At 44.6% G+C, this 25318-nt stretch overlaps 1 protein-coding gene across 1 annotated transcript in view; it reads left to right on the forward strand.

The window, feature by feature from the left end:
• LOC109971935 (titin-like) overlaps positions 1–25318 on the forward strand; it is a 244463-nt gene that overhangs the window by 167327 nt on the left and 51818 nt on the right. Inside the window, 35 exon segments of the mRNA XM_020620505.1 lie at positions 1694–2008; positions 3377–3528; positions 4298–4448; positions 4756–5037; positions 5613–5915; positions 6119–6424; positions 6602–6883; positions 7168–7355; positions 7964–8075; positions 8211–8349; positions 9330–9497; positions 9586–9733; positions 9890–10046; positions 10235–10516; positions 10683–10982; positions 11345–11638; positions 11907–13911; positions 14034–14721; positions 14826–15090; positions 15277–15603; positions 15732–16013; positions 16112–16411; positions 16545–16847; positions 16993–17268; positions 17394–17693; positions 17791–18093; positions 18630–18929; positions 19024–19311; positions 19422–19724; positions 20216–20518; positions 20664–20969; positions 21234–21521; positions 22896–23186; positions 23669–23956; positions 24037–24624. Coding sequence (XP_020476161.1) covers positions 1694–2008; positions 3377–3528; positions 4298–4448; positions 4756–5037; positions 5613–5915; positions 6119–6424; positions 6602–6883; positions 7168–7355; positions 7964–8075; positions 8211–8349; positions 9330–9497; positions 9586–9733; positions 9890–10046; positions 10235–10516; positions 10683–10982; positions 11345–11638; positions 11907–13911; positions 14034–14721; positions 14826–15090; positions 15277–15603; positions 15732–16013; positions 16112–16411; positions 16545–16847; positions 16993–17268; positions 17394–17693; positions 17791–18093; positions 18630–18929; positions 19024–19311; positions 19422–19724; positions 20216–20518; positions 20664–20969; positions 21234–21521; positions 22896–23186; positions 23669–23956; positions 24037–24624 — 11583 coding nt within the window.

A 25318-nucleotide genomic window follows, 5' to 3' on the forward strand; every position in this document is an offset into this window, starting at 1 on the left:
CTAAAAGGTACCTCGTCCACCGTTTACTGCAGCATGGTCATCTCCTCTCTATCCCTGGCTCCCTCAGGCTCACTTCTCTTTATCAGCTCAGCCACTAGCTACTTCTCAACAGCTGGACTCTGTCCCCCTTGACGTCTCTGCAACCCCCCTTCTCACTCCATTCTAGGAAGACAGGAAGGTTGACTCCCAATGTTCTGGCACAGAGGGTTCATCTCTGACCATACTAGGCCTTAACTAGGATTCTAAGTATTAATTATATAACCACTTACATAAGCTAATACCGAATAAGGTCTATATGAGCTACATACTGTTCCATTACATATTTCCTCTGGAATAGGGTTTATTTTTCACCACTACAATGTATACACATCTGATGGTGTGCTTTTAGGATTCTGATAGCCTGGGGGAAAAGCTGGTGTTCATTCTTGTTGTTCATGCTCTGACCAATCTAAGTCTTCTGCCAGAAGTACCAAAGTACACCTAGTACCTCAGCTTTCTGAATGTCCTCTTAAATTGCCTAAATCCTTATCCCCAGACAACATAGAGTATATTTTTTGTTTCACTCAATAGCTTTCATGTAAATTACTGGGAAGAAGAGTCAGTGGACCCTTGGAATGACCTGTTTTCCTGTTTTAATAGTTAGAAAATGGGGCTGATCTTCTTCTAAGTAACACATACAGAGAAACACAATGTGCTTAAGCTACTAGCACCAACAACTATAACCAGTGATGTCTTTATTGAACACAGGCAAAGAAGTGGAGAAAATGCCTCATTTACTTTCATGTGATACAAACAATCAGTAAATGATCATATTTCAGAAGTCAGAACCAGCAAAGTTTTAACCTAATGCATGAAAAACTACTGAAACAACTAATTAATTACTAAAACAGTTGGAGATCAGTTTTGTTTTAATCTGCTAGTTTGACAGGTTGTTCCAGGTCTGGTTTTGTTTTTTAATTCAACCATTTTTATTTTTTTTTTTACTGGAGAGGAGTATGCCAAATTAGAGCTTTAAAAATTTTCATTTTTGTCAGGGGCTATCTATCAGCCAGTGGTCCTTGGCTGCCTGGTGGTCCGTGAAAGTATTCCAGGTGGTTCCTGACCATGCATTCAATAATGTACTGTAGTTTCACTGTAGGAATCTTTGTTTTCTACTTTAACACTTCCATGTATTACTCATGGTTTGTGAATAATTAAATTCATGCAAATATATAACATTTAGAAAAGCAGAGGCATTTTTGCATGATTAAAGTAGTGCACATCTTATCCATCCCACAGCAGTGGCCCTCAGATTAGTCGGAATGGTGGTCCGTGGGTCAGAATTAGCTGAAACCCCTTGATTTATCCAAACTTTAAACACTAATTTCCAACACAATATCAGGATGTTAGAAGACAGATAAAACACAGAATGAAACCATAGAAACAATATTTCATCTGACAACTTATTTATAGAAGGATGTTCAGTTCAGTAACCTGCATGTTCAGCAACATGTCAGACTACAGATGTTGCTTCTAAATATTAATCATCCATAATAATAATCGTCAGTTGTTATTAACGGCGTGGTGGTGGTATTTGGTATGTATTGTACAGTCCTGACTTCAGTTAAACAGCCAAATTAAAGCTCCTTAAGAGACCAACAGTACATAAATACCTGAATCCTACAAAAGCACTGATTATTGATTCCTCTTGCAGCTGTCCCTGGCCAGTGTGACAAACCAACTGTAACCAACGTCTGTCTGGAGTCGATGACAGTTAACTGGGAGGAGCCCGAGTATGACGGTGGCTCCCCTGTTACCGGCTACTTTGTGGAGAAGAAGGAGACCACCGCCAAGCGCTGGACACGCGTCAACCGTGACCCGATCCGAGCGCTGCCTCTGGGCAACAACTGGGATGTCACCGGCCTGCTAGAGGGCGCCATGTACCAGTTCAGGGTCATCGCTGTCAATGCCGCCGGCTGCGGTCTGCCCAGTGTCCCCTCCGACCCCATACTCTGCAGAGACCCCATCAGTAAGAGACAGATGTTTTGTTGTGTTAGAAGGGGCTACTATCAAACTGTTTAACCCTGGAGTTTCCAGAGAGATCAAAGTGCAGGTCACACCTTTCTGTGTCCAGCTAGCCACTCAGTGTTAATGTGTCACCAACAGGACACCAGGCCCTCTGAGGTCGAAACAAGTCCATCATTTAATCCTACAGTATGTTGTATAAATTGAATAAGCTAAATTACATTGTAAAGGAAAAAAATACAAATAATACATGTAGAATAAAAAACTAAATTTAATATAAATTTAAAATGCTAGAACTACAAATTAGAAAAGGTAAAGAATAAATAACATGAACTAAAAGAATGTGAAGACTAAATGTGCTTAATTAATAATACTGCTGGTTAAATTAGTCAGTGCAAATACTTATGGACTGTAAGACTTTTCATTTTACTTTGGGTTTGTTGGATTAAAAAACACAAACCTAAAGGAAGTATAATTAAATGTATGGTCCAAAAGCTTACAAAAATAAAAGGATCTAGTGAGAGATATATAACAAATAAAATAAAACAATATAAACTCAATGATTGGACGTTAAAGGAGAGTATAAAGCTTTATATTTGTTTTTAGACTCCATTATAATTATTTAACCATCTTTTATTTATTGATATATTCAGCTGTATTTTTACTTGCTTGATAACATTTTAGTACATTTTGTCTGTTTCGGGGCTCATGATGTGATTTTATGACACAATTAAATTAGTGCAGTAAATCACTCTTCATTTAAAGATTGGTTGGAGAATAAAATAAATAAACAAATGTACTCTATCTGTTTAATCATTGTACAAGTTACTTACCTTATTTAACCACTCAGTTTAACTCTTGTCATGACAAAAACATGGTATAAATCGTAAGTATTCACGTAAACGCTGCTCTTGTCTCAGCGACAGACTGATGTTAGAAACAAAGTAAACTAACACATTTTCCTGAACAAATACAATACAACAAAAAGAAAAATAAAGTAAACCTTTAAATGAATCTGTTCCTGTTGTGATTGAAATGAAGGCAAACCAACCTAAAATGATACTCAACACCTTCACACACTCAGAATCCTGAGCAAAATGTCCACATACAGGACATTATCCACTGTTTTCAGCAACATTTTCTGGCCTGCATCAGCAGATGCAGTTTGCTTCATTGTCAGTCTCCATCTGGCTCCAGAAAACCTCCCAGGTCATTAATGAACCCTGAAGCTCAATAAAGCTCAATAAAGCTCATGGGCTTAAAAACATGGTCATTTTTAAAATTGATACATTATGACACTGCTACTAATGTGTAACTGTGTTATGATAGTGTTGCTGTCAGTCTTAGAGTATTTACTCCTATGTGTGTGCAGAGCCTCCTGGGCCACCCATTCCCAAAGTCACAGACTGGGCGAGGTCCATGGTGGAGCTGGAGTGGATCCCTCCTCTGGTAGATGGAGGGTCAAAGGTCACCGGCTATATCGTGGAGTTCAGGGAGGTGAGCAAGGAGGAGGAGGAGAAGAAGGCTCAGAGGAGGCTGCTGCTGAGCGAAGCCGAGGAGGAGGAGCTTGAGAGCAAGGCGCGCTGGAAGAAGGTACAGAAAAAAATCAGCTAAGAGCTAAGAACATCTGTGGTTCTGATGCCACATCAACTGAAGCAATATGTGGATTTTATTTATTGCAACGCTACTGTATATGTGATTTATGTTTTTCTATAACTGCAGGCATGACTGACAAACCTTGTCTTATTCTTGGCTGTTACAGTAAACCCCAAAGCTGTAGCTTCCTGTGGTCCCAGCAGCACTAAAGCCACCATTTGTTATAAACATTCAAACATCCTTCTCGGCAGTATTAAACAGGCGGTGGTTATCTGAGCATTCTTCAGAACAACACCCTCCACATGAACCTTAAAGACTTCGTTCTCCCACACTGCCTACAAATACAATAAGTGAAGGATGATAAGAAAAAGAGTACAGTACAGAAACTAGGAAGCAGTAGAGCATGCAAACATTTTAGCTACATTAGTGTCATATTTGTGCTGAAAACTTCATCAGCTGAAAGCTGAAAAAATGCACATTACTATGCAAAGAAGAATGTCATTACATGTGTTTAACTGAGAGGAAGCTGCACAAGCATTAACTGCTTTGAGGACTTACAAAACTGTAAAAATAAACTAGATTTAAGCTTTGTGTGTCACCTTGCATAGGTTTGTAGTGTTGGCATTCCTAAAAAATGACCAAAGCCCAAAAGCAAAGCTCCTGAGTTGCTGAAGATTTTCTCCTCTCATCTCTCTAGGCCAAGGACACAGAGATCAGAGGAACCAAGTTTGTGGTGACTGGTTTGAAGGAAGGTGGTCTGTACCGCTTCAGAGTCCGGGCTGTGAACGCTGCTGGAGTGGGAGCCCCAGGACTAGTGTCGGAACTGATCGAGGTCAAAGACAGAACAAGTGAGACTCTGATCCATCTAACATTTGACTGTCAGCACAGCAGGAGATGTTTCTGATGAAAAAACTTTTACTAAAAATCAGATCAGAATCAGAATCTGCTTTATTGGCCAGGTGTGTCAGACACATGAGGAATTTGACTCTGGTACATCAGCTCTTAATGTGCATGTACATATCCCCATGCAAGGGGCAAGTAAACAGTAAACCAAAATAAGGCTGTGTAATATAACAAAATAAGCAGTATTAACAAGCAACAAACAGTGCAAGCAATGCAAAATAAGCAGTATAAAACCATCACCTTCTCATCCAGTCCCCCCTGAGATGGACCTGGATGCCTCAGTGAAGGAAAAGATTGTGGTCCATGCCGGCGGCACCATCCGGATCATTGCCTACGTGTCCGGTAAACCTGCCCCGCAGATCACCTGGTTCAGAGACAATGCTGAGGTGCCGAAAGAGGCCAAGGTGGAGACGACAGGCATCTCCAACTCTCTGGTCATCAAAAACTGCAGACGCCAGCACCAGGGTATCTATACCCTGAGCGCCAAGAACGAGGCAGGGGAGAGGAAGAAGGCCGTGATTGTCGAGGTCCTGGGTGAGTCAAGCAAATCTTCTGGAAAGATGGGTTTCTTACAACTGCACATACATGCTAATCCAGCCATGTCACATACCTAATTTTCTCTGTTGCGGTCAGACCTGCAAGTTACACTCGCAGTTGGATGTTGGAAGCATGCACCATGTGCATGCAGCAAAGGCCCTAAGACTGTCTCCCACACAGGGTCAAAACATAAGAAATTAATGGCTTGATTTTCCCCAAGGTTGTAGTTTATAGGTGGAACAGTTGGTAAATTGTTTAACCGTCTGTTCAAACCATAACCAGTTTCATAAAAAGTTCTCTAGATCATAACGTTCATTTTTTGATGACTGTATATTCAACATGTTAAAGGCTCTGCAGAATCTGTCGAATATGACAAAGGCTCTTTAAAAATTAAATCCTTCAAATTAGTGAGATGCTGCATCAGTAATAGCAGCAAACATTTGTCCATACCACATTGTGTAGGTGCCATATGCAAGGGTCAATTAAAAATTTGAGCTCCCAGGCCTTCTGATTCCCGCTTTGCAATGTGCCACACTTAATATCCACTGTCTCTGACTCCTTTCTCCTTCCAGATGTTCCCGGACCAGTCAGTCTTCCTTTTGCCGGTGAGAATCTGACCAACGACTCCTGCAAACTGACCTGGTACTCCCCTGAGGACGATGGTGGTTCGGCCATCACCAACTACATCATTGAGAAGAGAGAGTCAGACCGCAGGGGCTGGACCTCGGTGACCTACACAGTAACGAGGAACAATGCCGTGGTGCAGGGACTCCTTTACGGCAAGGGCTACTTCTTCAGGATTGCAGCTGAGAACATCATTGGCATGGGACCTTTCACTGAGACCGATAAGATGGTTGTCATTAAGGACCCCATCTGTAAGTCAGACACACAATGCCTCGAAACATTCAAATAATAATAATATAAAAAGAGCTCTGAAAATGTCTGGACAGAACATCTGTTATTTGCAGCTCCTGTTTTAAATTTCCTAATCCTTAAAGTCCCCTTCTCATCTTGTACAATAATACAAGAAAATGTCCTCAGTTGTATCTTATCGTGTTCCTGTTTGTGTCTCCGCCAGCCGTCCCGGAGCGTCCTGAGGACCTCATCGTCACTGCTGTTACCAAGGGCACCATCTCTGTTGCCTGGAGACCGCCAAAGTACGATGGCGGTGCAGAAGTGACATCATACGTCCTTGAGTCTCGTATGATAGGCAAGGACAAATATACACGCATAGGCGGAGATGACAAGCTTATGGACAGGAAGTTCACGCTGACAGGACTGAAGGAGAGCTCAAGCTATGAGTTCAGAGTTTCCGCCGTCAACCAAGTGGGACAGGGCAAACCGTCCTTCGCCACCAAACCTGTACAGTGCAAAGACGAGCTTGGTGAGTAGTGGAACGCGACAATAGGATCATTTATTTGATCAAAAGAACTAAAGATGTACCCAAATCAGTAATTTAGTAACCTGTATGTTGTACCTCCCTATGAAAATTTCACGTACTCATTTTTTTAAAAGCTCTAAATTAAAATCTTAAAACTTTCAAATTTTTTGCCATCCTCAGAGCCACCTGTTCTGGATCTGGACTTCAGGGACAAGATGGTGGTGAAGGTGGGAGACAGCTGTATGCTGTCGGGATGCTACAGCGGTAAACCGATCCCGGCTATCACCTGGACAAAAAACGATGAGGAGCTAAAGGCGGATGAGGAGATCAGCGTCCACAGCACCGCCCGCCACCTCAGCCTCAACATTAACAAGGCCAAGAGAGAGCACAGCGGCTGTTACTGCGTCAGCGTGGAGAACGCCGCTGGAGCTCGCAAAGGAATGTGCACCATCACTGTGGTCGGTGAGTTGCTGCTTCACAAAAAAAAAAACAGTCAGCCAAATATTGAAATCTTGGATGAAAAACGGTTCAACGTGTCGGACACAGCATGGTACCAAAAGTTCGGCTGGACAAATCTAACCAGGTCCTTCATAACACTACAGATCAGAAGCAGAAAATAAACCAAACTCGTGTCTTCCAAACACACTCTGAACAAAAGTGTTTCAGAAATGAAAGGTTTTTTGCTTTTGTAATTAATGCACCAAGAGAGTCACCTGTACACCTGTCTCCATGCTTCCTCCTGTCAGACCGTCCTCAGCCTCCAGAGGGCCCTGTGGTGTTCAATGAGGTCTACAGCAACTACATGGTGATCTCCTGGAACCCTCCTCTGGATGATGGAGGCTGTGCTGTCTCCAACTACATCGTGGAGAAGAGAGACACCAACAGAGACCTGTGGATGCCTGTCACCTCCTCCTGCACCAGGACCACCTGTAGGGTGAGGACAGAGTAGTTCAACTAGAGAAAATGGACACAGTATGCTGGTGCCCACAACAAAACTGTTCACGGTTTTATACCTGAAATCTCTCACCAAAACATGAGATGTGAGGTGTAATATAAACATGTTATGCTTGATAAATCCTGTAATACACTATTCAAAACTCCTAAGTGATGTTCCATCATTCATCATGTTATTGCCTTTATTTTTACATAGAAACACAGCAGTGTAAAAGATACACTGACATTTACATACATATATACAGACACACAGGAAACCTAAAAGCTTAATTATAACAATTATTTCTCATTCCAGCTATCAACAGTTTATAAATGAGCTCATTAACGTGAACGTGACTAGGGCTGGGTAGCATTTAAAATGCATTCATCCTAGTGGTGTTACAATAGGAATGATGTGAAACCAGTAGTTCTTTGGTACCTTAACATAAGAGTGCTTACATATCAAATGTTTAACACAAGCAGCTATACAAGAACTTAAATACAAAATAGTCAAACTGTCAAACTTTTAATTTAAATTTAAGAAAAAAACTACAACCCAAAGAGTACTGAGGTGTTCAGTGTTCATCCTCCTGCTGTCTGCTGCTTCAGGTGCCAAAGCTGATTGAGGGCCGTGACTACATCATCAGGATCATGGCTCAGAACCTCTACGGTATCAGTGACCCCCTCCTGTCTGCAGAACGAAAGGCTAGAGACGTCTTCAGTAAGTCCTGACCAGCACAGACAGACATACAGCAGGGAGCCTTCAGTGATGTTGACAGCTAACCTGCTGCACACTGTAAAGAAACACCTTGCACAGTCTGATCAGGGTGGCTGTGTATGCTTGTGTCCATTGCAGGAGTGCCAGATGCTCCTAAACAGCCCACAGTGAAGGAGGTTTATCACGACTCTGCCCTGGTCAGCTGGGAGCCGCCTGCTGATGGAGGAAAACCAATCACAGGCTACATTGTGGAGAGGAAGGAGACCATGGCCAGCAGGTACACAGACACACATGGAACTAGAAACCTGTGTACTTCAGAGGGCTGTATTATGTCTACAGTTTTAGTTTCTCTCTATCTGAATCACAACTTAAGTATCTAGAAACAACAAATAGGAAGCCGGCAACTGACCCTTGAAGAAATAAACATTAAAATGTTTATTTATTAAAAGGTTTTAGTTTGTTTAATTATTTTGAGAAACAAACACTGAAAAAAATGTTGCATTTGAAAATGTAAAGTTGCAGCCAGTTCCCCACTAAACTACCGGTGGGGGCAGTAGTGGCCCAAAGGTTAGAGAAGCAAGCTTGTTTTCAGAAGGTCAATCCCTGGACCGGCAGGATTAAATCTGGGTGGGACTGGGCACAAGGCGGTGCACAGCCGCCCTCATCAACACCACTGTGGTGCCCCTGAACCCAAGCTGCTCCAGTGGAGCTGCTATTTGGCAGCAGGTCAGTCTGTGGTTGTACTGGTCAGCTTCCAGGTGTGAACGTGATCAGGCCATTCCAGCAAAACAGAGGTGGCCTCTCAGAGAACCTACTCTGAGTAAATAGAAGTTGTTTTTGTTTAAATCCAGCTATAATGAATGATTATTATTTATTATCAAGTAATCTGTTTTAGACATAGTTAAAGATTAAAATAGTCAGAAATATGTTAAGAAATGAAGCCAACATCTTCAAATGTCTCACCCAAAAATAAAAACCAGAAAATCCTCACACTGGAGTAGCTGCAATAATTAACTGATTATCTAAAGTAGTAAACTCTTCTTCTACTCTTCTTGACTTATTATTTGACTAATCTGCACAGAACCGTATAAAAATCAGAATCTAAGGAAGCAGAAGGCTTCTAAGAAAACTAATACTGAGTTTTATTTATGTCCGTCTAATGAATGAATTCAGTTGTTATGAGATGACATAGCTAAAAATGTAAAATAAAATGTATTTTAGTGGTTAATAGATCATCTGTTATGTTTCTGCCTCCAGGTGGGTACGCTGCAACACAGAGAGAATCCATCCAAAGGTGGAGTACTGGGTCACAGAGCTGCTGAAAGGCTGTGAGTACGAGTTCAGAGTCAGTGCGGAGAATGAGGTAGGCATCGGAGACCCAAGCCCACCATCCAGACCCGTCTTTGCCAAAGATCCCATTGGTAAGTTCACCTCTTATAAGAACACTTTTTATTTTTGCTATTACAGTAACAACCCACTACAAGAATCTCTCTCTGTCTTTTGCTGCAGTGAGGCCTGGTCCACCAGAGAATCTCATGGCTGTTGACTTCACCAAGAAGTCGGTGACCCTGTCATGGGAGCCGCCCACTGATACTGGCAGAGGAAAGATCTTCGGATACCTGCTGGAGTTCCAGAAGGCTGGAGAAGAGCAGTGGCACAAGGTGAGGCAGTTATACAATAATCATGAAACTAAAGGCAGATTTGCTACCCAGAGTATTTACCCTTTTGAGTTTAATAAGCCCATGGATTCTACACTGCATTATCTTAGTCTCTAAGTGAAATGTGCTATTGAACTCTTGTCCTGCTGCTGTGTTCAGGTGAACCACACTCCAGACACCTGCCAGGAGACCAAATTTAAGGTGATTAACCTGGAAGAAGGTGCTCTGTACCGCTTCCAAGTCATGGCTGTCAACGCCGCTGGAGAGTCTGACCCAGCTAACTTGAAGGAGCCGATTAAAGTGCAGGACAGACTTGGTGAGTCGTCATGCCAGTGGTACAATATTGTGACCTTCAGATAAGTTGGGTTATCACCTTGCAACTCTCTTTGAAGACTTGCAATGTACATCAAATGTGATATTATAGAGTTAATGATGAGTGTTTCTTGCTAATTCACCTGTTAATGCCTCTTGTGCCTTTCTTCTACACCTTTGTTGCCCTCTCAGAGCCCCCAGACCTGATTCTGGATGCCGCAATGACCCGAGAGGTGAAAGCCAGGGCCGGGACTCATATCACTCTTATGGCTGCCATCAAAGGTGTCCCGTTCCCCACCGTCACCTGGAAGAAGAACGACGCCGAGGTGCCCATCAGGGCTGATATTGAGACCAACCAGGAAGGCACCAAGCTGGAGATGAGGTTCTGTAACCGTGGCGACAGCGGAGACTACACCCTAACTGTGGAGAACCCAGCGGGATCCAAAACAGTCACCTGCACCGTTCTGGTCCTCGGTATGAATTGCACAGTTTTTTGGTATCCTGCACATTTGTATGCATTTGCTCGGAACTGTTTTGTGACAATAATCAGTTTGCACTATGAACTGAGTTCTGTTTAGTATTTGCCATTAATGAAAAGTCAAGCTCAACAATTTTGTGATCTTCCTTGTGTTTTCCTTAGACAAACCTGGTCCCGTCCAGCACCTGCGGGTGTCAGAGGTCAGGAGTGACTCAGCCTACTTGTCCTGGAAGGACCCAGAGGACAGCGGTGGTACTCGCATTACTAACTTTGTGGTGGAGAAAAAGGACATAACATCCACTCAGTGGGTCCCTGTCAGTTCCACATCCAAGAAACGCAGCACGATGCTGAAACACCTGACGGAGGGTACATCCTATTTGTTCAGAGTCGCTGCTGAGAACCAGTATGGCCGCAGCGAATTTGTTGAAACGCCAAAGGCCATCAAAGCAATGAACCCACTCTGTGAGTATCAGCACGGTCAACACGTAATCTGCAGATTAATGCATGTCACTGTGTACTAAGAGTAGATTTCTGAACACAGACAAAACAGATAATACGAGGAAAATACTCAAAGCTGATAAAGCTCATTTTTATGGATGTTCTCACATGAGAACAACATGGGTGTTTAAGTACACAAACTGATTCTGCCAATGAGTAAATAAAAATACTTTCAGACTGCAGCTTTTGTGGCAGCATCGTCAGTGTAGGTCGCTTCTCAAATGCATTTGTTACTTGAAAAACAAACCCACTGAGAAGTGAGTCGATAATTGGAATGCTCAGACTTACAGCTTCAAGTTTAAATGTCTTTTCTTCCATCCCTCCAGTCCCTCCTGGTCCTCCCAAAGACCTCCACCACATTGATGCGGACAAGACCGAGGTGTGGTTGGTCTGGAGCTGGCCTGACCGCGATGGAGGAAGCGAGATCACAGGTTTCCTAGTGGAGTATCAGGAAGAGGGAGGGAAGGAGTGGCATGAGTGGAAGACCGTCAGTATTCCTGAGAGTCAGGTGACTGGCCTGGAAGAAGGAAAAACCTACTGCTTTAGAGTGAGAGCTGAGAACGCCATTGGCCTCAGCAGACCCGACACCACTGTGCCTATCCTCTGCCAAGAGAAACTGGGTGAGATACTCTCCATCACCTCTACTGAAGTAATTTCAGTGGCATCAGTACAGGTGCAGATGTAGCTCTTGTTAGAATCCATATCATCAGTCTAATGTGCCTTGAACTGATACTTGTCATCAGCTGAGCCACTTCATGTTCAAAGCAAAGACAATCAGTGCACCATTGTTTGGTAAACTGCCGGCCAGTTAACAGTGGTTATTTTAGTGCTTTTGTACATAATGTGTGTAGTAGCATGACATAACGTCCTTTGTCTGCGTGTCTACAGTGCCTCCAACTATTGAGGTGGATGTAAAGCTCATTGAAGGCATCATCGTGAAGGCCGGCACCACCATCAGGTTACCAGCTATCATAAAAGGAATCCCTGTTCCCACTGCCAAGTGGTCCATCGAAGGAGAAGAGATCACCAGCCAGGGCAAAGTCAAGATTGACACTGACAACTTCTCCACAGTGCTCAGCATTAATGAGTGTACCAGGAGTCACACTGGCACCTACCTGCTCACTGCGTCCAATCCAGCTGGCACCAAAACAGTTGCTTTGAATGTCACTGTCCTGGATGTTCCTGCTGCTCCCATAGGACCTGTCAATATCCTGGAGGTCACTCCTGAGTCCATGATGATTGAATGGCTTCCTCCCAAGGACGATGGTGGTAGTCCTGTCACCAACTACATCGTAGAGAAGAGAGAGTCCAACAAAGAGAGCTGGGGAGGTGTGAGCTCTAGCTGCCTCACCACCCAGCTGAGGATCACACGTCTGCAGAAGGGAGTGGAGTATGTGGTCCGCATTCGTGCTGAGAACAAGATGGGCATTGGTGCTCCTCTGGAGAGCAAGCCCACTGTTGCTGAGCACTCTTTCACACCCCCCAGCCCCCCTGGTAAGCCACAAACCTCAGGTATCTCAGAGGATGCTGTTACAGTAGCCTGGACCATCCCTCTGTCTGATGGTGGCAGTCCGATCATTGGTTACATTATCGAGCGCAGACACAAGGGTGGAAAGTGGATCCGTGTCAATAAGATACCCTGCAGGGACCTGAGGTACAGAGTTCTGGGTCTGTTTGAGGGCAGTGAATACGAGTTCAGAGTGTTTGCTGAGAATATCGCTGGCTACAGTGGCCCCTCTCCCATCTCTGACCCCTGCAAGCCCTGCAGGCCCATCACTGTCCCCAGTCCCCCTGTCAACCCCAAAGTTAAAGATTACAGCAAGACCACAGCAGACCTGGTGTGGACCAAACCAACTAAAGATGGTGGCAGCCCCATCTTGGGCTACACTGTGGAAATGAAAAAAGCTGATACAGAAGAATGGAAAAAAGTGAACCTGGATGAATTCATCAAACCATGTGCCTACAGGGTGACGGGACTGAAGGAGGGCATGACTTACAGATTTAGAGTTTGTGCCTCAAACATGATTGGAGATGGAGAGCCCAGAGAAATCCCAGAGTCCATCACTGCCCAGGATATCCTCATCCCTCCAGAGATTGAGCTGGAGGCCACCTGCCGTGACCATGTTACTGTGCGTGTCGGGAACAACATCAACATCATTGGCTACATCAAGGCCCGTCCTGACCCTGAAGTGCTTTGGACAAAGGAAGAGACAGTTCTGGAAAACAGCAAGCGTGTCTCCATCATTCAGAATTTCCCTGTAGTCCACCTGACCATAAAGGAGTCCACAAGAAAAGACCATGGCAAATACACCCTGAAGGCTTCAAATGTGGGTGGCGAAGCCTCCTGTAAAATCACGGTTAATGTGCTAGACAGACCCAGCCACTGCCAGAACCTGCACACAACCTATGTCACCAAGGACTCATGCATGATCAACTGGGAGGCCCCTAAGGACAACGGTGGATCCGAGATCACTAACTACATCGTAGAATGCCGTGAGCCCAGCGTTACAATGTGGTCTATGATCTCCTCCAGCTGCACAAATCGCAAGATCAAGACCAGGCTGATGGAGGGCCATGAGTACCTGTTCCGTGTCTGTGCAGAGAACAAGATAGGACTAGGACCCTCTGTGGAGACCAAGACCCCTGTGCTGGCCATCGACCCCATCGAGAAACCCGGTGAGCCTGAGAACTTCAGAGCTACTGACATTGGTAAGAACCATGTCTATCTAAGATGGAGGAGGCCTGACTATGATGGTGGCAGCCCCAACCTCTCCTACAACTTGGAATGCAAAGCCAAAGATGCTGAGGACTGGGAGAGGCTCAACACTAAAACTCTCACCACCACCTTCTTCCTGGCTGACAAGTGTGTGGAGAACCAGACATACACCTTCAGGCAAGTCACTGCATTCCTGATTTTAAAGTACTGCCAGTGTTTCAGGTTGTTTCAGTGCTTAGAAATGTTCTTTGAGTATTGCCTAATTTAATGTAGCTTTAAAATAATAATTCATTATCCAGGGTACAGACAGTCAACGAAGGAGGTGAGAGTGCCTGGGTGAAACTTGCCGATATTCTAGTGAGGGAGGAGATCCAGAAGCCTGTAATTGATCTGAAGCTGGCTGGAACTGTGACAGTGAAGGCCGGAGAGTCCGTAAGGATGGAGGCTACATTGAGAGGAAAGCCCCAGCCTGAGGTCAAATGGACAAAAGACAAGGCTGTTGGAGACAATCCCAGAATCAGCTACGAGACTGGCCCTGACTACTCCAAGTTCCTTATGATCAAGTCGAGACGGACTGACACTGGAAAGTATATTGTCACCGCCATGAACTCAGCCGGCACCTTCACAGCATATGCCAACGTGAATGTTCTGGATGCCCCTGGGCCAGTGAGAAACCTCAGGATTACTGGCATTGGAGCTGACAAATGCAGAGTGGTGTGGGATGCTCCAGAGGACGACGGAGGTTGTGAAGTGGACAGCTACATCCTGGAGAAATGTGAGACCAGGAGGATGGTCTGGTCCACATACTCAGCCTCTGTTGTCACACCATACTGCAGCGTCATGCGCCTGGTGGAAGGCAACGAATATGTGTTCAGAGTGAGGGCTGAGAACAAGATGGGAACTGGCCCTGCCATAGAGAGCAAGCCTGTCACTGTCAAGACTCAGTTCAGCAGACCTGGACCCCCAGATGCCCCAGAAGTCACCAAGGTAAGTAAAAGACCTCCCGTTTTAGAGAGGTTCTGACAGTGTAAAATGTAGTTTTAAAAACAAGTGTCTCTGTTATTCGGGTGGACATTATTTTTGTGATCCAGGTGAGTAAAGATGAGATGACGGTGGTCTGGGCTCCTCCTGAGAATGATGGAGGAAAGTCAATTACTGGCTACATCCTGGAGAGGAAAGAGAAGAGGGCAGTACGCTGGGTGCCATGCACCAAGAGCCCCATTTCTGAGAGACGCCTGAGAGTCACCAATCTAATTCCCTACCATGAGTACCAGTTCAGAGTGAAGGCTGAGAATGAGGTTGGCCTGGGCGAACCCAGCAAACCCTGTAAACCTGTTGCAGCCAAGGATCCCATCGGTGAGTCTGAAGCTGCTGTCACAGCTCAGTTTACATCTTCATACTTTACACAGATTTATGCTCAGGCTGAACTAGTTGAAAACCACAGGAAGCTGTCAATGTCAGTAAAGGACTTACTGAGTCTATCCTGTGTCTTTTAGTGGTTCAACATTTTTATTGAACATTTCTTACTGTCTACACCTGCAGAGCCCCCTGGACCCCCTGTTGGCCTGAAGGTGGCTGACAGCACCAAGACCTTTATCACCCTGTCCTGGTCTAAACCCATATACGATGGTGGTGCTCCCATCATTGGCTACAGCATAAGCATGAGGCTAAAAAGTGAAGCAGACCCTGAGAAGCCCACTGAGGGTTGGAAGAGAATTGATACTCATGGCCCATTGGTGCTTACGGAATTTACCATTAGCCCACTGGATGAGAAGCAGGAGTACGAGTTCAAGGTGTCTGCCCAAAACCAGGTGGGCTGGGGATGCCATGCCTACCTGAAGGAGGCTGTTTCCCCCAAGGAGATTTTGGGTAAGGATGAACATTACTAAAGCCAGTATTGACTATGCTTTAATAACTTTTTTGTGTGACATGACCTGATAAATGTCATATTAATCATGACTGACAATCTTAACATCAATGTTTTCTCCTCGCAACAGAGGCTCCAGAGATAGACCTGGATGCCAGTCTGAGGAAAGGCCTGACTGTCAGGGCTGGTTGTCCAATCAGGCTTTTCGCTGTGATCAGAGGAAGGCCCGCACCCAGTGTTACCTGGAGGCGCATGGGTGTCGACCTGGTCCGCCGAGGTCATGTGGACCAGGTCGACACCATGTCCTTCCTGGTCATCCCAGAAAGCACCAGAGAAGATTCAGGGAGATATTCACTAACTTTGTCTAACTCAGCTGGAGAGAAGGCTGTGTATGTCCATGTCAAAGTTTTAGGTGAGAAAGAGAATAATAGTGATACATTTTTTATAGCACTTACTTTTCACCAGTAAGACAACAGTACAATCAAAGTGATTTTTAAATTCATACTGCAGACACTCCTGGTCCCGTCGGTGACCTGGAGGCAACCAACGTCACCAAGACAACAGCTCAGCTGTCCTGGTTACCACCAGAGAATGATGGTGGCAGCCCGATTCTCAACTACATTGTGGAGAAACGAGAGGTGGATAAGAAGACCTGGACTAAATGCATAGAGGACCTGAAGAAGACCAGCTTCAAAGTGACCAACATGGAACCTGGAATCGAGTACTACTTCAGAGTCACAGCCTGCAATAAGTACGGCAGTGGAGTTCCCCAGGACTCACCTAAGTCCTACCTGGCAGTTGACCCCATCAGTGAGTGTCACCACAGTGTGTGTGAATTAACACCTTTGCTGCTTGTCTTTTTTGTCCATTTTTTTCAATTAACACCTTTGCTGCTTGTCTTTTTTGTCCATTTTTTTCAACACCTGCTGTGTGTTGTATCCAGGTGAACCAGACCCTCCAAAGAAGATGGACGTGCTAGAGATGACTAAGAGCAGTGCCACACTTGGCTGGCTAAAGCCACTCAGAGACGGAGGAGCCAAAATCGACGGTTATGTGGTGGACTACCAGGAGGAGGGTGCACCTGCGGATAAGTGGACACCTTACTCTGTGGTTAAAGACCTGACCATTGTGGTGGTTGGTCTGAAGGAAGGAAAGAAGTACAGGTTCAGAGTGGCAGCCAGGAACTCAGTGGGAGTCAGCCTGCCTCGAGAGGCAGAGGGAATGTTTGAGGTCAAGGAGCAGATAAGTGAGTAGATGGGCCTAAAACTTTACCTCAGACTATGCTGACAGACTGATACTAAGTGAAATGACTAAATTTCAAGCCAGAAAATACAGTGAAATGTTAAGTCAAAATTATCTCATTAAACTTTGGATGTTTCCTCTTTCAACAGTGGCTCCTAAGATCATCATGCCTGACATTTTGACATTCAGAGCTGGGTCCAAGATGGTGATTGAGGCCATTGTGTCAGGTAAACCCACTCCCTTGTGCAAGTGGATGCAGGGCAATGAGGACGTGTTGACCTCTGACCGCCTGTCAATTGTAAAGACACTGATGACCTGCTCACTTATCATCAAGAATGTGACAAGAAAGGACAGTGGCTACTATAGCCTGTCGGCCGAAAACAGCTCAGGCAAAGTCAACCAGATCCTCAGAGTCATCATCATGGGTCAGTTTGAACAACAGGCACTGCTGGATCTAAAACAAAAAAAATAAACAGATAAAAAATCTATTGCCTATCATTACCAGTACTAATGCACCATCGTTTAAGACTCATCCTCTGTGTCTGTGCAGACATTCCTGGACCCCCTGAGGCTCCTCTAGAGATCACTGAACAGGACATCGACGCTTGCACGTTGCTCTGGAACACTCCACAGGAGGATGGCGGTAGCAACATCACTAATTACATTGTGGAGAAGTGTGACATCAGCCAGGGCGACTGGATCACTGTATCAGCATTCTGCACCAAAACCAGCTTCCGAATGACCAAGCTAACACCTGGCAGAGAGTATGGCTTCCGAGTCCGCGCAGAGAATAGGTTCGGCATCTCTGAGCCCATCTACTCTGATAGGATGATTGCCAAATATCCATTTGGTGAGTCTGAGCCCAGACTTTACATTTTAGCTTCATTTCTGATAACCAACATTACACCTATGGCACTAAATGCTACGTGTTGTGTTTTCCCCCAAAGATCCCCCCAGCGAGCCCAGAAACCTGCAGATCAACAAAGTCAATAAGGACTTTGTCACTTTATCATGGGAGTGTCCCAGCAGTGATGGTGGCAGCCCCATCACTGGATATTGCATTGAAAAGAAGGAGCGGAACAGCCTTCTGTGGGTGAAGGCCAATGAAACAGTGGTCAGGTCCACCCAGTATACCTGCATCGGCCTGATTGAGGGCCTGGAGTACACCTTTAGGGTATCGGCACTCAACCTGGCAGGACAGGGCAAACCTTGCAAACAGACTGACTTTGTCACTGCCAGGACTGCTGTTGGTATGAAAATGTCCTTCACTCAATCATAACACTTTCTTATGATTTCAGCATATTTGTTTTGTTGAAACAGTTAAGAAGAAAAAACACAAAATTACAGATTCAACTTCCAACGAAACATCAGTACAAAAGAAAATTGTTAGGACGAGATCAAGAGAATATGTTTTCATTATCACAGGAAAAGAGATTCTGAGCTTCATTTTCTCAATTAGATTGTTAAAAGAGCCTATAGCCAAAATGACAAAGAACAAAACAAAAAATTGTTTTGTTAAATCCTTATGTCAGGATAACAGACCTAAAAGTGTATGAGCATAACTTCTCGTCTTAAAATAATGACATTATTAAGACAAGATAACTGAATGGAGGGACAGCCTCGTTCTTCACAGGAGTTAGTTTTCTTTAAATGTGGTTTTGACTCATCAGTTTGAAACCACATTGCTGCAAGTTAAATTTAGTTTTTCAGACAAGTGTTGCCAACCAGGTTCACACCCATGTTTAGTTAACCTAAGTTCTCAACCTGCTTTGTTTTTTTCCTCCAGACCCGCCAGGTAAACCCGAGCCCATGGATGTAACCAAAAACTCAGTCTCACTGATCTGGAGCCGTCCCAGGCATGATGGTGGCAGCAAGCTGATTGGCTATTTTATGGAGTACACAAAGCTTCCAGAGGAGAAGTGGACACGCTGCAATGCCAACTGCATGGACATCCCAGCGGAGAGCTACGTGGTGACCGGCCTGGAGGAGGCCGCAAAATATCAATTCAGAGTTATCGCGAAGACTGCTATCAACATCAGCCTGCCATCTGAGCTGTCAGACCCCATCGCTGTCATCGCAGAGAATGGTACAGCTTCACACAGAAAGGAAAACTATAGCTGGCAGATTGAATTACTGGCAAATAATGACAATGATTTTCTCTCCTCCTCCTGTATGTACAGTTGCTCCTCGTGTGGAGCTGGGTGTCAACATGAAGAACCTGATTGTGGTGAAAGCCGGTGAGAATGTCTTCCTGGATGCTGAGGTGTATGGCAAGCCTCTGGCCAAAGTGAGCTGGAAAAAAGATGGCGTGCCTCTGATCCTTGCTGAGGGAATGAAGATGACCCAGAGGAAACACGTCCACCTGCTGGAGCTCTACTCTGTAACCAGGAAGGAGTCTGGAGACTATACCATCACTGCTGAGAATGCCAGTGGCACCAAGTACGCCACCATAAAGGTCAAGGTGCTTGGTAAGTCAGATTTAATGTTTATTTCATTGTTATATTTTGTTGTTTTGTTTAAGCAAACACTGTGTGGTCAGATAATCAAAAAGGCTAACCTCCCATCGCTTTCCTTGCAGACAAACCAGGCCCCCCGGCTTCTGTGAAAGTTACTAAGGTGTTTGCTGACCGTGTTAAACTGCAATGGGAGCCCCCACTTGCAGATGGTGGCTCTGAGATCACTAACTACATTATTGAAAAGCGTGAAACCAGCAGGGCAAACTGGGCACTGGTCACCTCCCACATCCATGGATACATCACTGACTGCTCAGTGGAGAAACTCTATGAAGGACACGAGTACCAATTCAGAGTCAGTGCTGAGAACCAGTATGGTGTGGGAGAGCCCAACACAACTGACGCTGTCATGGTCAAGAACCCGTACGGTATGTTCAGACCACAACATTTGATGCACTCTTATGATGCCTTACCTTTAATGGCCAATGGATAAGACTCTAAGAAAACTACAGTAAAATAATAGGAACATGAAAATAGGAACATTTCCAGAAAACATATGATCTTACAGATTAATTACACACATTCTAACACATTTCTGCAAATACTCATTGAGTCGTGTCACAGTAGTAATGCTTGGAACATTTAAATGATTTAAAACAGTTGAAGTACATTCAAATGATTAGCTTAACACCATTATGACACTCAACATTGTGTGAGCATTTCAAATTTTACCTGACTTGCCCATTTATGTTGATCTTTCAGCAACCCAGTTTTTAATAAGAATTTTTCTGGGTGCAGTCCTTCCTAACTCACAGTGTTATTCAGTATTGTATTTACAAGATGGCACATTTTACCTGGTGATGAGATAAGAGAAACTGAGATACTGAAGGCAGATTATCATGATTCTCTCTTCCTCTAGATGTACCTGGGCCATGTGAGCCACCAGTCATCACCAACATTACTAAGGACTCTATGACAGTCAGCTGGAAGGCCCCAGCTGATGATGGCAGGTCTCCCATCCTGGGCTACATGGTGGAGAAACGTGAGGCCACTGAGCTGACCTGGGCTAAAGTCAACCGCCGGCCAGTGATGGACAGGACAATCAAGGCTGCTCAGCTGACCGAGGGCTCTGAGTATGAGTTCAGAGTCATCGCCATGAACAAGGCTGGTCTCGGCAGACCCAGCGATGCATCCAGCGCTGCGCTGGCTGTCGACCCAGTCTGTGAGTATCTGCTATGAAATACACTTATTGAAAAACAAAACTAAAATCTTTTAGCTCTGTGACTGACATCTATTTTCAAATGTTTGAGTTCTTTGGGTTTTTTATATAACGTGAAAGTAATAAATGTTTCACAATAACTCTCCAGATCCTCCAGGCCCCCCTGCCTTCCCCAAGGTGGTGGATTCCACCAGGAGCTCCATCAGCCTTAACTGGACCAAACCGGCATACGACGGTGGTTGTGAGATCCTTGGCTACCTAGTGGAGTGTAAGATGGCCAGCGGCGAGAGCTGGAATAGGTGTAATCTCCCGAAAAAACTCCAGGCCACCAAATTTGTAGTGACAGACTTGATGGGCAACACCGAGTACCAGTTCAGAGTCAGTGCTTTCAACAAGATTGGCTTCAGTGAGCCCAGCGAGGTCCCTGGAAACCACATGGCCAAGGACATCCTAAGTATGTTCCTCAACTCTTGTCATTTTGTGAAAAATTATTTTTGATTATCTTAGCACAAAATAATCTGAATCAAGTCTTTTACAGTTTATATCACTGAATGAATCATGTTCGGTACAGATGTAGTACAAAAGATAATTTTCTGGATAAGAGTTCTCTGTTTTTGCTGAAGATCACCAGTTCATTACTGAATCGTTATTAATCATAGTTGTGACTAACAGATGTCTGTAAAGCTGTGACTAAGTCGTTTTTTTGTCTCTCTCTTAGTTGCTCCTGAAGCTGAGCTGGATGCTGACCTGAGAAAGGCTTTGGTTCTTCGAGCCGGCGTCACCATGAGAGTTTATGTCCCACTGAGAGGACGTCCACCACCGAAGGTGACATGGACAAAGGTGGATGCCAACCTGAATGAGAGACAGGGCCTGCTGATCAACACATCGGACTGGGACACTCTACTGATGATCGAGGACATTAACAGATATGATGCTGGCAAATACGTCCTGTCGCTGGAGAACAGCAGTGGCTCAAAAAGTTACACCATCGTGGTTAAAGTCCTCGGTAAGAATGTTTGTCACAAAAAACACTGTCATTAGGAAAATGTTCACAATGGGTTTGGGTTGTAGGTGAAGAGAAGTCTAGGCATGAGCATGAAAACCCAGCTGAACTTGGTGGAAGTCACTGTGTTTTCCTGCTTTCTTACAGTGCAGACACTTTTCTGCTTGTTTACTGATTTGCTTATATTCTTTGCTGATATTCTTGGTTTTTTTGCTAAAAATATGGAGAGCGACTACTTGGAGAGGTGGAAGAAATACTAAGGTTGTTTACCAAAGGAAAAGTAGCAAAACCAATATGTAAAAATACTTTGTTACAAGTAAAAGTGCTAGATTCAAAATGTTGCTTAAGTAAAAGTGCAGAAGTAGCAGCACCACAATGTACTTAAAAGTACCTAAAGTAAAAGTAGTCATTATGCAGAATGGCACATTATACATTGATGTATATGATATTATTGGCTTATAAATATGGATGCTTTATTGTTTTTGCCACTTTAGTGTTGCACCTGGTAAAGGTGGAGCTAGTTGAACTACCTTGTATTACTTATACTTACTTTGAATTACTGCTGGGTAGCTTGTGAATTTCCCACAGTTAACTCTTATTATTATAGTGAATTTTGTGTAGTTAATTTGATTCTGAAAAGTAACTACTACCTAAAGATAACCAGGAAATGTAGTGGAGTAAAACATATAATTGTTGCCTCATTGGAAGACTTCCACAGATGCCTCTGGAAGACTGCAGTGCTTGAAACTTAGATTAACCAATTAGAAATTAATGGACTGTGTGGGAATGATACCACCAGTTGACTCGAAATAGTGGACAACGGGACGGTAATCAGCACCAACATGGCTTCAGAGAAACCGAAGGGTTCTCTGCCTGGTAATAAATCTGGAAGTAGTAGTCCTCCCTGGAACATTTGTGATTCTGAGCCTAAGAATAAATCACTTCTCCAGGAAATGGAAGAAGAGCCCAGAGCCCAGCAGCCAGAGACGTGAAATGCTACTGGCTGGCCTGCACTTCCATCCAGGCAGAGAGCTTCATCAACCCCTGTGTAGGACATAACAGTGGACAGCTGCAAAGAGGAGAGTTAGCAACAAGCCTCCCCAACAACCAAGTGTACAACTTAGCAATAGATTTGCATTGCTGCTGGAGGTCACTGGATCTTTGTCAGTTAGGGGGAGGTGACAGTGCAGTGGGTAGAGCAGTTGTCTCCCAACCGGAAGGTTGAAGGATCAAATCTCTGTGTCTGCAGTCCACATGTCGAAGTGTCCTTGCGCAAGATACTGACCACGAGAGAGTTTTTCTATCATCACGTGCATTTACGATTGATTCAGTCACCAAAAGCTCTGAATGAGAAATATTGCTTATTCTCCCACATAGATTCTCCTGGACCACCTGTGAACCTGACTGTGAAGGAGACCTCTAAAAGCCATGCCTGGATTACCTGGGATGCCCCACTGATTGATGGCGGCAGTCCAGTAAAGAGCTACATCGTGGAGAAACGTCTGGCTGAGAGAAAGGCCTGGACCTGTGTTTCAACAGAGTGCCCCAAGACTTCCTTCCGGATTACCAACCTGGAGGCAGGACAGGCCTACTGCTTCAGAGTGCTGGCTGAAAATGCCTACGGCATTGGAGAAGGTTGTGAGACCGCGGGCAGCATACGCGCCTCAGGTAGCTATATCGTTGTTTTGTTAATTACAACAGATTCCTCATACAGCACAGTATCTTTGAGTATTTTAGAGGACTAGATTAAAGTATTTAACAGATAATATTAAAATGATTATTTTAAAACTCAGTTACATCTCACTGGGAAAATGGTTTTGCCAATTTTTAACTTTAATTTAAACTAAATAAAAAGGCAACAGGAAAGATTTATGTTTTGTTACAAGTATTAACCAGAATCAACTTCAGCTAAGGCTGTAATCAAGAAATTAGGGATATTAACTGTTATGTTTGCTGTTTCCAAGTAGTCTCCACACTGCCAGGATTAATTTTTTGAGGGTGATATACTGTATTTTTGTTGGCCTAAGATGTTGACCTAAAATTATTTTCTTTAAATCTGAAGGAACTTGTCTCAAGTCTGACAATCTTATCTACCTTCAACACTGTAAAATTATATGCTCTGTCTTAACCTGTCTTGTCTTCCTCTGTAGAGCAACCTGGTCCAGTGATAGACTTCAAAGCCCAGAAGACCACCAAAAACTCAATCACCCTGGGGTGGAAGAAGCCCATCAGTGATGGCGGAAGCCACATTACTGCTTACATCCTTGAACTGAGTGAAGGCGAAGACAAGTGGAAGCAGATCATGAAGGGCAAAAGCACTTCACACAACATCAATGAGCTGACTGAGGGCAAGGAGTACTCGTTCAGAGCCAAGGCACTTAACAATTCTGGAGAGGGGCCACCAACTGAGCTCACTGTTGTTGCCAAAGACCAGTTTGGTAAGAAATCCACCTGACTTACCCATCACACCAAATGTTGCCCATCTGTTTTCTGATAAGCATTTTCCTTTTGATTTCAGTGCTGCCTGACTGCAACTTGAGCAATCTGCATGATGGTTGCTATGTGGTGAAGGAGGGCAGCACCACACGTATCAACATCCCCATCAATGGAGTACCCTACCCCAGTGCCACCTGGAAAAAAGGTGATGTATTGATTGGAGACACTGGCCGGATGTGTGTGGAGGCCTCTCAGGGTGTCACCACCCTGCTTATCAGAGACTGCCAAAGAGGAGATGCTGACACCTACACCATCAACGTCAGGAACAGTGCTGGCTCCAAGGACTGTAAGTTCCAGCTGAAGGTGGTCGGCAAGCCTGGTATCTGTACCGGACCTATTAAGTTTGACGAGATCACAGCCGATGGCATCACTTTGGAGTGGGGACCACCTAAAGATAATGGCGGTGCAGAGGTGTCCAACTACATCGTAGAGAAGAGGACGATGACGGACAACAAGTGGGCGACAGTGGCTTCAGCCATCCAGAAAACTACCATGAGGGTGATCAGGCTCCATGAGGGAACAGAGTACATTTTCAGAGTGTTTGCTGAGAACAAATACGGAATTGGGGACTGTCTGAGGTCTGATCCAGTCATCGCCCAGCATCCATTCAGTGAGTATCACACTCCTAACTGATGCTAAGTAAATAGTTAATTGTTTTGGCCTGAGGCAGTCGCATGTCTTTCATGGTTTGTCTGTTGTTCGTAGTGTGCTTTCCTTCTACAGTGGTCAATTCCTTCTCACAAAAGCTTTGGTAATATATATTAGTAAATTAGAATTACTGTCTTGCAGTTGTATGCCTCCACCAGCAATTAAAGTTGCAGTCTGCATGCATGTCTGTCCAGGCTCATGTAATACAGTAATAATGCATTGAGGACTTTGAAGGAATTGATAACTAGCGTGGAGCTAGAACATCCTGACTCCCCACTCATTGTTCTAGGTGACTTTAACAGAGCCAATCTCACCCACGAACCGTCCAAATACAGGCAGGACATTACCTGTCCCACCAGGGACAAAATCACACTGGACCACTGCTACACAACAATAAAAGACACCTATCGCTCTGTCCCCCGCGCAGCCCTTGGACTCTCTGATCACTGTATGGTCCATCTTATTCCAACCTACAGGCAGAAACTTAAAGCTGTGAAGCCTGTAGTCCATCCATCCATTTTCCTCTGCTTATCCGGAACCGGGTCGCGGTGACAGCAGTCTGAGCAAAGATGCCCAGACTTCCCTCTGTCCAGACACTTCCTCCAGCTCCTCCGGGGGAATGCTGAGGCATTCCCAGGCCAGCCGAGAGACATAGT

The sequence above is a fragment of the Monopterus albus genome, unplaced genomic scaffold (assembly GCF_001952655.1).
Source record: "Monopterus albus unplaced genomic scaffold, M_albus_1.0 scaffold239.1, whole genome shotgun sequence".
Lineage (NCBI taxonomy): Eukaryota > Metazoa > Chordata > Actinopteri > Synbranchiformes > Synbranchidae > Monopterus > Monopterus albus.